We start from the raw sequence: 13,887 nt of genomic DNA on the forward strand, positions 1-13,887 counted from the left end.
GAAATGCTTGTAAGTGTATTTTTCTCAAAGGTATTTTTCGAGAAAATACTTTAGGGAGAAGTTATTTTTTCTGATTTTCAAAATTTCTTCTGCTTATACTCTAAGATGACCCAAAAGGCCATCTTATGTTTAGGACTCGATCCCGTATTCTGAGGCCTTCAAAGCCTCATTTTATTCGTGCTCGATTTGTGTGCGCAGTCCGGACGTGTTTCCGAAAAGCTTTTATGTTGAAAGTTAACAAAAATAAAAATTTTTGCCTTTAAAAGTGGATTTAGTTAACTTCGGTCAACGTTTTGAGTAAACAGACCCGGACTTGTACTTTGACAGTCCCGGTGGGTCCGTATTGAAATATGGGACCTAGGTGTATACCCGGAATCGAATTCCGAGGTCCCTAGCCCGAGAAATGAATTTTTGATGAAAATTATAAGACTGAAAATCTAATGATTTAAAAAAATTGATTAATGTTTGATCTTATTGGTATCGGGCCCGTATTTTAGTTTCGGAGCCCGTACATGTTTAATATAATATTTAAGTCATGTATGTGAAATATGGTGAAAATCGTAGTTGATTTGACGTGATTCGGGCATCCGGTTGAGAAAATAGGAATTTCAAAGTGTTATTAAGAATTTCATGTGTTTTAGTGCTAAATTCGTAGTTCTAGATGCTATTTTGGCGATTTGATCGCACGAGCAAGTTCGTATGATGTTTTAAGACTTGTGTGCATGTTTGGTTTAGAGCACCGAGGGCTCGGGTGTGTTTCAGATAGGCTATGGAGTGATTTGAACTTAAGAAAATTTGTTGGTATGCTTCATGTCTGCAGATATTGCATTTGTGAGGTCTGGCTCGCAAATGCGAGCCTCACATTTGCGAAGAATGTTTGCATATGCGAGCATAGGAGGGGACTGGGTAGCAAGAATAGGTCCGCATTTGCGGAAGTCAGGGATCGCATTTGCGACAAGCTGTTCGCATTTGTGATGGCTGCAGAAATGCGAGGAGGTCACATTTGTGATACTCTTCTCGCATTTGCGAGCTTCGCAAATGCGAATCTCAGGTCGCAAATACGACATCTGCAGCTGATAAGTCTTTACTTAGACAGGATTTTTCATACATTCTCTCATTTTTCAAAACCTAGAACACAAGAGGCAATTTTTCAAAGACTTTTTCTTCCCCAAATCATAAGCAAGTGATTCTTAACTAGTTTCTTTCAATCTTTTACATCTTTTTATAAGATTTCATCCTAGAATCTAGGATTTTCATGGTGAAATTGGGGATTTTTGGGCAAAAGCTAGTGATTTCGAAATTTGGAGATTTAGACCTCAAATTGAGGTCGTATTTCAGAACTAATTGTATATTCGGGCTCGGGTTGAATGGGTAATCGGGTTTTGGTCTGAATTTTGGGTTTGGACCAAGCGGGCCCGGGTGTTGACTTTTTCAAAAATGGTCTAAATTGAATTCGTTGCTATCATAGGTAGTTCCTAAGGCTTAAATTGAATTGTTTGTTAGGTAATTTGTTAGATTCTATTGGTTCAGAGGCTTGTGTGAAGGGAAAAGCGGTGATTGAGCTTTGAGTTTGGCCGTAGGAGCGAGGTAAGTTTCATGGCTAACCTTAGCTTGAGGGATTAGGTGTTATTTGCTTACTTGTTACGTGTTTGGATGTTGAGTACAACGTACAGGTAAGGTGACGAGTATCTATACGTTGTTGTTGAATCATAGCATGTGAGTGAGTCTTATTCTTGTAAATGTTGTATTTTGATTATATTGATCATGTTTAGACTAGCTATTCGACGTGTTGAGCAATTTCTTATCATGTTTTAATGATTTTGGTATTGATGGGGCTTTTACTCAAAGTTGAGATTGGGATTGTGGAAATAAATGTTGGTGTAAGACTTGTTGTTGTCATTTCTATCTCCCTATTATTGTTGTCTCTTATTTTGGTGAGGTAAAGTGATAAAGCACGAAGAGTGATATCGTGCACGTTTCTATTACTTATATGGTAAGGTAGAGTGATAAAGCACGAAGGGTGATGTCGTGCACATTTCTATCATTCGTATGGTGAAGTTGAGTGATAAAGCACGAAGGGTGATGTCGTGTATGTTTCTATTATTGATTATCTGGTGAGGTTGAGAGTAAAAGTACGAAGGGTGATGCCGTGCATTTTCCGTTTGATGTGTTTATTTGTTATTACCGGTTCAAAGTGTACTAGCTGTTTAAATACCTCAACTACTGTGATTCTTTATTTTGGTACCCCATTAGCATGTTTCCCCCTCTCGTTAATTTTTGCTTAGCTTCTATTAGTTGTTATTCTGCTAGCATATTGTTTAACTGCACAGGTTTATATACGTATCTTATCCTAGCCTCGTCACTACTTTGCGAGATTAGGCTCGGTACTTACCAGTACATGGGGTCGGTTGTACTGATACTGCACTCTGCACTTTCTGTGCAGATTTCGGTATGGGACCGTGTTGATCCAAGTTGAGTTGCTGCCTTCAATTCTACAGGAGACCCAAGGTAGATCTACCGGCATTCGCAGACCCTGGAGTCCCCTTCCAGTTATTCCAGTTTACTGTTTCTTTTAATTCAAAGACAGTTGTATTTTCTTTCAGCCAATATTTATAGTAACTCTTAGAAGTTAGTGAATTGTGATACCAGTTTTCGGGTAGTTGTGTATAAGTACTTGGGTTATTATGAAGTTTTGTACTCTTTTAATCTGTTTTGGCTTAATTGTTGTTATTTACTAATTTGCTCAAGGGTTAGTGTATTAAGTCTTTAACCGTTGGCTTGCCTAGCATCTGAAAAGTTAGGTGCCATCACGGTCCCGACGGTGAAAAATCCGGGTCGTGACAAGTTGGTATCAGAGCACTAGGTTGCCTAGGTCTCATAATTCACGAACAAGCTAGGTAGAGTCTGAGGGACCGGTATGAAGACGTTTGTGCTTATCCCCAGAGGCTACAGAGTTTAGGAACAGTTTCACTTCTATTTTTCTCTGTCGTGCGATTTGATCTCTCAATGCTAATTGAACTCTCTACTCTTATTTTCGCAAATGGCGAGAACGTGTACCGCTTCTTCAATTGAGCAGCAGCCAGAGCCCCCAGTGGCAGCTCCTACGAAGGGCAGAGGTCGAGGCCGTGCCAGAGGCCGAGGCAAGGGTAGGGCTCAGCCAAGAGCTCGAGCAGCAGCACCAGCGACAGAGCCTCAAGTAGAGTTTGATGAAGAGGCTCCAGCCCAGACCGTTCCAGTAGGGCCAGCTCAGGTTCCAGAGGGGTTTATCGCTACCCCGGTACTTCAGAATGCTTTGGTCCTTTTAGTGGGCCTTATGGAGAGTATTACCCAGACTGGTACATTTCCTGTAGCACCAGCTGTCTCCTAGGCTGGGGGAGGAGCTCAGATTCCCGCTACTCATAGTCCGAAGCAGATGGCTCCCCAGTTTCAGACTCCAATAGCTCAGTCAGTTGGGGTAGTTCTGCCGGGTGTTGCAGCACAGACCGACGATGGATCATCTATGTCTTCTGAGGCTTTGTGGAGATTGGATAGGTTTACCAAGCTTTTCACCGCTCACTATAGAGGTACATCTTCAGAGGATCCCTAAGACTATCTGGACAGTTGTGTCGAGGTATTACGGAACATGGGGATAGTGGAGACCAATAGGGTGGACTTTGCTGCCTTTCGTCTGTCAGATTCCGCCAAAAATGGTGGAGGGATTTTTGTTTGACCAGACCAGCTGGGTTGCCTGCTTTGACTTGGGACCAGTTCTCTCAACTATTTCTCGAGAAGTTCCTTCCTGTTACACTAAGAGAGGACTATCACAGGCAGTTTGAGTGTCTCTAGCAGGACAACATGTCCGTTACTTAGTACGAGACCCGTTTTATTGATTTGGCCTGTCATGATCTTCTTATACTTCCTACTAAGAGAGAGAGAGAGGGTGAGGAGGTTTATTGAGGGACTTGCTCAGCCTATCAGATTGCAGATGACTAAGGAGATGAGGAACGAGATTTCTTTCCAAGATGCAGCTAATGTGGCTAGACGAGTTGAGATGGTTTTAGCTCAAGGGCGTGGTCATGGGTCTAACAAGGGGTTCGTCACTCCGGCGAATTTAGTGGGGCCTTATCTGGAGGCCGAGGTACTTTTGGCAGAGGCCATCCTCCCAGGTCATTTCATTCAGCATTTCAGGCTTCTCATGGTGCTTCAGGTGGTCGTGGCTCTCATATGCAGTATTCTGATAAGCTAGCCCACAGTTCTCGATTGTGGACTAGTGTTATTCATTGCAATCTTTTTTATCTTGGTTTTAAATGATGCAAATATATGTGGTTTAACCACCGTAGAAAATCTAACCAATTAATTATGGAACGTTTAGATAGAATTTTTGTAAATGCTAAATGGATGAGTATGTTCCCTAAGGCTGTTGTTCTCCACCGTCTAAAAACCCACTCCGACCATAACCCCTCATTACTCTAACTGTTCCCAAACAATACTTACCACAATGGAAAACCCTTTAGACTTGAATCTATTTGGTATAGACATCCCGACTTTGTTAACATAGTTCGGGCTAGTTGGCAAACAAATGATCTTCCTAAAGCTCAAAAGATTTTTAAAGAAAAAGTTATTCCTTGGAAAAATTATACATTTGGTGATATTTTTAAGAAAAAGAAAAGACTTCTGGCACGTCTAGATGGGATTCAAAATTCGCCAAAGTATCAAACTAGTTCTTTCCTAATGAATCTGGAAATTACTCTCCAACAAGAGTATAATGCCCTCCTAAAAATGAAAGAAAACTTCTGGAAGCTCCATTAAAGATTAACTTGATGCAACAAAGGAGATGTTAATACTCGCTTCTTTCATATAATGGCTACTAATAAGAAATGTATTAACTCTATTATGTATTTTATAGGATGTAGAAGGTAATTGGATTACTGATGCTAAATCCATTCTAGAACATACTCTCAACTATTTTGAAAATTCCTACAAGACAAACTGTTAGTAAGATGGCTACTTTTAAAAATCATGCCAATTATTTCCTAACTAATGATTTACTCACCCTTAGGAGCACTATTGAGGGTCCCCTCAATATTTCTGATCTTAACCTCTCCTTAGGCAACCTTTATAAGGGAAAAGTTTGGGACATTAGTAAAATTAGCTTTGAGCTACCTCCCGATATTATCAATAGTGTTTACCTTACACCCACTCCCTCAAAATATTCCATGGTTGATGACCTCAGTTGGAAACTAAACTCCATGGGTGTTTTCTCCACAAAATCTTGCTATCAACTTCTTAATGAAGCCTCCACTTCTTCCAATAGTTATAAATGGATTTGGGATCTCCTTTGCCCCAACAAGATTAAAATATTTCTTTGGAAATGTAGCCACAACCGTATCCCTTGTAGAGCTTATCTTAGTAAAATTGGCATAAACATAGATGCAACTTGCACTACGTGTAGAATGGGCATTGAAGATACTCATCATATTTTTCTACACTGCACATCTTCCCTTAGATTCTGGAAGGCCATGGGCATTAGTTTTCAAATCAATACGGGTGACATAAACTGGCTCTCAAAGCTTAGAGACGCCTTTATTAGTCAAAACTCCCACTTGATAAATTGGAAAACTCTTTTTCCTTTTTGCATCTGGGAAATTTGGAAGAACAGAAATAATAATAATATAAGCAACCTTCATGGTCACCTCTCTATAAAAACTCTCATACACTTTGCATAGGAGTATCATTTCTTCACGGAAAGACACCCCTTTAAAAACAAGATAATAGTCGTTGAAACTAGATGGCATAAACCTCCAATAAATACTATCAAACTTAACTGTGACGGTACTTTCTTTTCTACTAACAATGCTGCAGGTCTTGGTGGATATTTTCGTAATAGCAATGGTGACTGGATCTTGGGTTACCAAAAAAGAACTCATGCAGCCTCCCCAATCCATGCAGAACTCATAGCCCTCCTGGAAGGACTAAAAATTGCACTAGACTTTAGAGACACAAACATAGAAATTGAAACGGATAGCACCGATGTTATCAAACTACTACATGAAGAAGACACTAACTTTCAAAATGTCATTCTTGAATGCAGGTGGTTAATGCACCGGCTGAAGCTCCCAGTACTGAGGCACAACTTTAGGGAAGAAAATGAAGCAACTCATAGACTGGCTAAGGAAGCTTTTAAGAAACCTGTTAGTGACAAATGTTTTCACCTTGGTCGTCCACCTCCTTTTGTGCAAGAAGAAATACCAAAGAATAAGCAAGACTCTTGTAATAGCTTAAGAACTATCTCTACTAATGTTTGTAATTTCCTAGCAACTTTGGGCAATAGTAATGCCCTCAAATCTATGTCTAACTCGCGTAACTCTTTTGTTAAGTAATATAATTACCGTGCTTTTATGTTCAAAAAAAAAAGTTTTACTCACCCTTGATAAACCTCTTACTAAGGAAGAATTTAGAAAAGCTATTTTTTTTAAACACTTTAAGGCCCCTGGCCCGGATGGTATTCACCCATTCTTTTACCAAAGATACTGAAATATAGTTGGTGATTCTATTATAAAATTTTGTCAAGAGGCTTTTGAATCACAATCCCTTCCTGTGGTCACTAATGACGCGCTTGTGCCTTATCCCCAAAATTGTCAATGCTACAGATCTAAAAAACTTTAGACCAATCGGGCTTTGTAATACGGTTTATAAAATAATTACCAAAATAATTGCTAATCGACTGAAACAATTCCTTCTAGCCATCATTAGCCCAACTCAATCTAGTTTCTTAAAAAATAGGAGAGCTAGCGATAATGCAATTGTTATTCAAGAGATTATCAACAATATGTGCACCTCTAATAGCTCTAAATATGATATGTTATTAAAAATTGACCTTGAGAAGGCATTTGACAAGTTAGAATGAGATTTTATTCATAAAACTCTTTCATTTTTTAACTTTCCTCCAAAAATCTCTAAACTCATTATGCATTGCATTTGCACTAGTCAAATTGAAATTCTTGTTAATGGAACAAAGTCCAAATACTTCAACCCTAGTAGAGGAATTCACCAAGGTAATCCTATGTCTCCATACATATTTATACTATGTATGGAACTTATGTCTAGGCTAATAGATAATCAAGTAGACACAATGATGTGGGATCCGATTAGAATTAACCTAGGAGTCCTTATTTTTCTCACTTATTTTTTGCGGACGATTTGACCCTAATTAATAAATCCAACCAAAAGACAGGTAATTGTATTAATCATTGCCTTAATTTGTTTATGGAAGAAACATGCTTGTCTATCAATTATTCAAAATCCAGGATTGTGTTCTCCAAAAAATGTCCTCGAGACATTACTACCCATTTTGCAAACTTATTCAATATGAAGTCTAGTGTTGAGTTTGGGAACTACCTTGATTTTCCAATTCTAAACCTCAAACCCAAGCCCAAGGACTTTCAATTTATCATTGATAAAATGCTAGCAAAACTCTCTCTTTGGAAAACTAATCTTCTGAATATCGCGGGAAGAACCACCTTAGCATCTTCCACTCTTAATACTATACCCTCTCATGTAATGCAATATACTATGCTCCCTACAAAAGTCTTAAGCCGAATAAATAAAATACAAAGAGATTTCATATGGCGCACCACTAACACTAAGAAAAAACTACACTTAGTGAATTGGAAGACTATCACCAAGGAAAAATCAGAAGGTGGTCTAGGAATTCGCTCAGCGTCCCAAAAAAATACTGTGCTCCTTACTAGCTTCAGTTGGAGACTTATCAATCATCCTAAAAGTCCTTGGGCACAACTAATTGTCAATAAATATGCCCAAAAAAATCATCCACAAATTGTTCCTTTATCTTGGCAGCTCTAGTGAAAGGCTATAAAATCTTAATGAAAGGAACCTTGTGACATCCAAGTAAAAATTCTAACATTAATATTTGGACCTCTAGATGGATCCATAATGCACCTAGCCTTAGAAGTAGTATAGAAGGACCTCTCCAAAAATCAGACCACTCCATCTCTTTTCAACATCTTATAAATGATGATCACTGGGATGTTTATAAAATATCATTTGATCTTCCTGGAAACCTAATCCAAAATATCAACGCTACTCCTATGCCTTTATGCTCAGTTGGTAAGGATCACATGACCTGGGACATGAATAGTAACAGTGTGTTTACCTCCAATTCTTGCTACAAGCTTCTAGAGGATTAATATATGTCCAATCCGGATAAAAAGCCTAATTATAATTGGATTTGGAATCTTCAATGTCCCAACAAAATTAAATTCTTTATTTGGCAATGCATGCACAATAAAATTCCATGTAGAGCCTACCTCCATAATATTGGTATTAATATTTATCCCAGCGGCCCTATGTGCAAAGAAGGGCTTGAAGATGCCTCTCACATCTTCATTAAGTGCTCCATAGCTGCCCGTTTTTGGTCAAGCATTGGTCTAATTGTGAGTCAAAGTGATGTTCCAACCCACTGGTTAACATTTAACAATCCTAAAGAACTCTAATCTGCAAGGCAGTGATCACCGCTATAAATGGGAAAATATTCTCCCATTTGCGATTTGGAATCTATGGAAAAATAGAAATAACAACAATGTGAATAATCTGGACCTGGATATTAATCCTAACCAGGTTCTCCATCAATTATGGGAATATCTTTTCTTCACTGAAAAAAATTTCCTACAACAATCAAAAATCAAAATAAGAATCCATGGGCCAAAACCCCCTCCAAACACTATCAAACTTAACATTGATGGGGCTTTCTTAAAAGAAAAGCTTCATGCAGATATAGGAGGGGTCTTCCGAAATAGCACTGGTAATTGGATCATGAGATATTTCAAATCTTGCTATGCAACATGCTCTTAGCAGGCAGAACTTCTAGCACTGGAGAAAGGCCTCAAGTTAGATATGGAGATGTCACTAGCTGCTCTAGAAATTGAATCAGATTCAACAAATATAATAAAAATAACGGATAAGGGTCTGATCTGTCCCTCTATTATGGTAAATTGTTTAAAAATTTTCCCGTTATGCTATTAGGCCATAAAAGTCCCTGCCGTCTTACTATCCTAACAAATCTGCCCTTAGTTAGATGGAGGTGCCATGTGACATCTCCTCATTAAACGACCCACCCCAAATTTAAAAAAAACCATCCAATACTTACCCACCCAAGTTAAGACCCGTAACCTAAAGGCAAAAAGAGAGACATAACTTAAATATCTGGAAAACCAACATTGTTCTTCATCTTTATTGATATTTGCTCAAAATTTCCAATCCAACTTCTTTGAATCTTCACCAAATTTGTTATAATTTGAGATTTAAGCTTCCCAAGAGATCCCTAACAAAACATAATAACACCAACTAGAAATAGTTCACATTTTCGAAAACCCAATTTTCGAGCTAAGCTTCAGAGCTTTCATCAATGGAGTTTTTAACTCTTGCTTCACGTACCAACTTTCTAACAATGTTCTAAAAAATACTTTCAACAAGAAACATAGACAGATCAGCTCTTCCAAAATTTTAAATCCAGTGTCTAATTGATACATCATCATTCCCATCCTCTTCTTCTCTTTACTTTTCATCACCATATTCCCAAGAAATTATTATATTGTGCGGAAGAAAATGGTTCGTCTGTATCTGTTTTTCCATCCATTATAAAATAAAGGAAGATTAGAAATTAGATGCCAATAAAAAATATTTAATTAAAATTTAAGAGAAATGATAAGAAGTGTAGAAGGAGCCATTAGAAATCAAAGGCAGATTTGTTAGGTGGGTTTGGTAGGTTTGGTGGAGCGACTCGTCTCATATGCGCCCAGATGTAAAAAGGGCACGGATGGATACCACGTGGCACTTCCGTATAACTATTTGTTAGGATAGTAAGACGGCAAGGACTTTTATGGCCCAATAGTATAACAAGGGATAATTTTGAACAATTTACCATAGTAGAGGGATAGATCAAACCCTTTTCCGTAAAAATAATTATGGATGAGATGCCACTACTAACAACTGTTTAGTCAATTGCAGATTATTGATGCACAAACTGAAATCCCCAGTGATTAGACACAATTTTAGGGAGGGAAATGCAGTAGCAGATCGTTTAGCTAAGGAAGCAGTCAAGAACTTCAAGCCTGATAAATGCTATCACCTTGCACGCCCACCTCTTTTTGTTGATTCTGTTTTGGAAAAAGACATGCAAGGTCTTTGTTTTGGAGTTAAGCAACTAAGTATCAGTGTTTGTAATAGTCTAGTAACTTTAAACAATAGTAATGTCCTACGGGACTATGTAACTTCTGTGTAAGTTTTTTTCTAATATTAATATATATGCTTCCTTATCGTTTAAAAAAAAAGGAGATCATTGTCAGATTGTAAACTCAAAATCTCTTTCTCACTCGTCGGCCCAGATTACTGTTCCCAATTTCCGAATGCGAGGACATTGTCCTCTCCTCTTTTCTACTCTCCTTTCGGTTAATTATCCTGGAAAAATGCATAGATAGTCCATTTTTAGCACTCAGAAAGGATAATTAACATTTATTAATCTCATACCTTTCATTTAACACAGTAATACCATATAGAAAAACAAAATATCACTCTTATCGATCTTTTCGCGCCACTCCTCTTGTCCAAAATAAAACGATTGACATTATTTTCAACCACTTGGATTGTGCAACCAATTTTTTACCAGAATAATCTGTTTTGAGATACTTCATACTTGTGATTATGAAACGACGATTTTAAGATCTTATCATACTACCTCTGTTTAAATATGTTTGACATAATTTGACTAGACATGAAGTTTAAGAAAGAAATAATTTTTTTAAAAATTTATAGCAATTTTTTTTTAAAAATTTTTGTATATATATATATATATATTACTAATAAGAATATAGTGCAAAACCAAGTGGAATGGATGAAGTTCATTTTGAACATTTACACAAATTTACGCTCAAGTTTGTTGGAATTCTTCTGCCTATTGCCAATGTATGCTTTGTGCTTCCGTTCAAATTCTTTTTAACGTGTTATTTGTATATCATGGACTTTTATAATTTTAAATTTAAAAAATTTTGTAAAAGTAATTTTTTCATGTGTAAAAAAAGAGGTAGGATCATAAAACTAATAACAAGGCTGAAATGTGACATGTCAGAGCTCGAGCCCGGGTTATATCGAACCAATGCACGAAGTTAAATCGTTGAGCTCGTGACTCCAGGACTGAACAAGATCGAGGGAACTTTGTCGAGCCAAATAACGAAAAGCCGAAATATCCGGGATCGGTTGGAGGTCACGGTGGAAATCTCGGCACGTATCAAGGAGAGACCGATTAATTAGCAAATCATGAGATTAGTTACCTTTTATAGAATTGTATCACGACTCTCCTGCTATATAAATGGAGGTTTGATCATCTGTAAAAGACATTGTAATACACACCAAAAAGCGATACACTGTTATTTATAGTTCTTATTATCTTGTTATTCTGTTCTAACATCAGTTGCGACATTTTTTGGCTCGAGGGTGATCAAACTCAAAAGTTAAGGCTGTTCAATTTGTGTGGTTTGTATTTATTTTTTATTATTAATTTCAATATTAATCTGTTTTCTTAATTTGTATCAAGTTACATCACATATCCTTAAAACCTCGTATAAATTCAATTGTTATCCGATTTCAAGGGTAAACAATACTAGTAATAACAATACTGTATATACACATGAATTACGCAAGTTCTTTTTGGTCAAAACACCACAATTCGGAGGATTGGTTCCCTCCTTGGAAAGAAGAAAAGAAAGTTTATCTTTTCAACTTTTTTCTCCTTTACTATTTTCCTTCTAGAGGTTTCATTATCGTATTTCAAATTCTAAGGTTTGCTTTGGAAGTTGGATAGCTAGGTGTCATTAAATAGAAAATAAATTAATACTATTAGTAATGGCATGATGCACTAATTAGTTAAGAGTTCTGATAATGAGATTTTGAAGGTATAAAAATTAGTATTGGTAGTAGCATCATTTAGTACATACAATTGTCATCCCAAACACTCTTCTCGGACTCTTGCACTTCCTTTTTAAAGTTTTGAGTACGTGCCTTTTTCTCCTCATTAATAAAACTTTTCTGGTTTCTCCTTCCTTGTCTCTTCCACAAGAGCCTCTGATTTCAGAATTTTCTTCTTCATCATTATTTTGCTTATTGATTTCTTTGGTTATTTTTCTGGTTCCTTTACACTTTACTCTGCTTTCTTTTTTGGCCCAAGTAGGACTGCCTTTCTGTAACAATCCCATTTCTTGAAATCACATTTTCAAGACTTGTTTTTGTATTGTTCAGAAAGACTATATACTCCTTGGGTATGTGTTTGATTATATTTTTAATAATGAATTTGGGGTTTCTCTAGCAAGAATCAATCTATGATCTCTGTGGTTTTCATCACCCTTTTGGGCATTTCTCTTCTTCAATCTTTCTCTGTATTGTTTCTCTACCATTTCTATGTCATTTCATGAACGCCCTTTTCCCTTTAACTGCTCTTTCTTTTATTCTTGAGTCCCAATTTTTCATTGAAACCAAAACAACATAAGAATACTGAAGGAAACAGAGAAAAAAATGTCAGCTTTAAGACAGAGTGGTAGTAGTTCTGCATCAGAAGGAGATCAAAGATATGCATGCATGGATGAAAAGAAAAGGAAAAGAATGATTTCAAATAGGGAATCTGCAAGGCGATCTAGGATGAGAAAACAAAATCTTGTGCAAGAATTGACAAAGGAAGTCAGCAAATTACAAGCTGCCAACAGAACCATTGTGGCTAAAATTGAAGAGACTACAGAGAGGTTGACATTTTGCACTGCTCAGAATAATGTGTTGAGGGCACAGGAAATAGAGTTAACAGATTGGTTGAAGTCTCTGAACGATTTGATTAATCATAGTGGTTTGGTTACTGATGTTACTAATGTTGCTGACTGTTTGCTAAAGCCATGGCAGATCACTTGTTCAATGCAGCAAATCTCTGCATCTTCAGGCTTATTCCAATATTGAAATAAGTTGGTTGTCTTTGTGGCTTATTGGATCCCTTTGCTTCACTTGTCCATATTTGTTTGTTTAGTGTTCAATGCAACTAATACCTAAGGTTTATTTAAATTTTGATATCAATTGGTTGTCTTTATGCCTACTTGAATCATCTTGCTTTCCGTTAGTTCATAGCTTATAGCCTGTTTGGGCAAGCTTCTCCAAGTTGAGAAACATTTATTTTTTTCAAAATTGAAGATTTTGTCCAAGCTTTTAGTAGGAAAAAATGCTTTTGAGTAGAAACAGAATCAATTTTAGAGAAGTAGAAAAATGTAGTTTTTTTCCCAAAAAATACTTTTTCGAGAAATACTTTTGAAAAAGATACACTTAGATGCACTTTTTAAAAGCTTGGCCAAACACAAATTGTTGCTTAGAAGTGTTTTTCAAATTAATTAGTCAAACACAAACTGCTTTTCACCAAAAGTACTTTTGAAAAAAGCGCTTTTGGAAAAAAAATATTTTTTAAAATAAGCTAATTTTTTCAGCTTGGCCAAACAAGTTATTAGTAGTTGGGAAAAGGGCCAGATATACTCCTCTACTATTAAAAATTGTCCACATACGTCATCCGTTATACTATAGGTCTAAATCTACCCCTCCCGTTAGCAAAGTAATAAAAAACCCTTATTTTTAACGGTGCTCCACCGTGACAATCCAAATCCTACGTGGTCTGACATTTGGGTGAGGTGGATGCCACGTGTCATGTCACCTCACTATCTTCTTCCCCTTCCATTTCTTCTTCCCCTCGTACCTTGAAATGGAGGTTCCATATTTTTTTTCTTTCAAATCTGGGCAAAATTACTATTAATCTCCGGATCTAACAAGAGTTGGCTTTTAGAATTGTAAGTAACTGCTTTTCGAAGCAATGCA

The 13,887-nt window shown here is 37.0% G+C and overlaps 1 protein-coding gene across 1 annotated transcript; it reads left to right on the forward strand.

The window, feature by feature from the left end:
• Positions 1–12,029: 12,029 nt before the first annotated feature.
• On the forward strand, positions 12,030–13,123 carry LOC142180614 (bZIP transcription factor 53-like). The gene has a single exon (XM_075252674.1). It carries the CDS (start codon positions 12,562–12,564, stop codon positions 12,988–12,990), a length of 429 nt encoding a protein of 142 aa, XP_075108775.1. The 5' UTR covers positions 12,030–12,561; the 3' UTR covers positions 12,991–13,123.
• Positions 13,124–13,887: the final 764 nt, after the last annotated feature.

This window comes from Nicotiana tabacum, chromosome 5 (assembly GCF_000715075.1).
Source record: "Nicotiana tabacum cultivar K326 chromosome 5, ASM71507v2, whole genome shotgun sequence".
NCBI lineage: Eukaryota > Viridiplantae > Streptophyta > Magnoliopsida > Solanales > Solanaceae > Nicotiana > Nicotiana tabacum.

Excerpts from the sequence above, each read along its gene's own strand:
- LOC142180614 (XM_075252674.1), top strand. The coding sequence starts at position 12,562 with ATGTCAGCTTTAAGACAGAGTGGTAGTAGTTCTGCATCAGAAGGAGAT.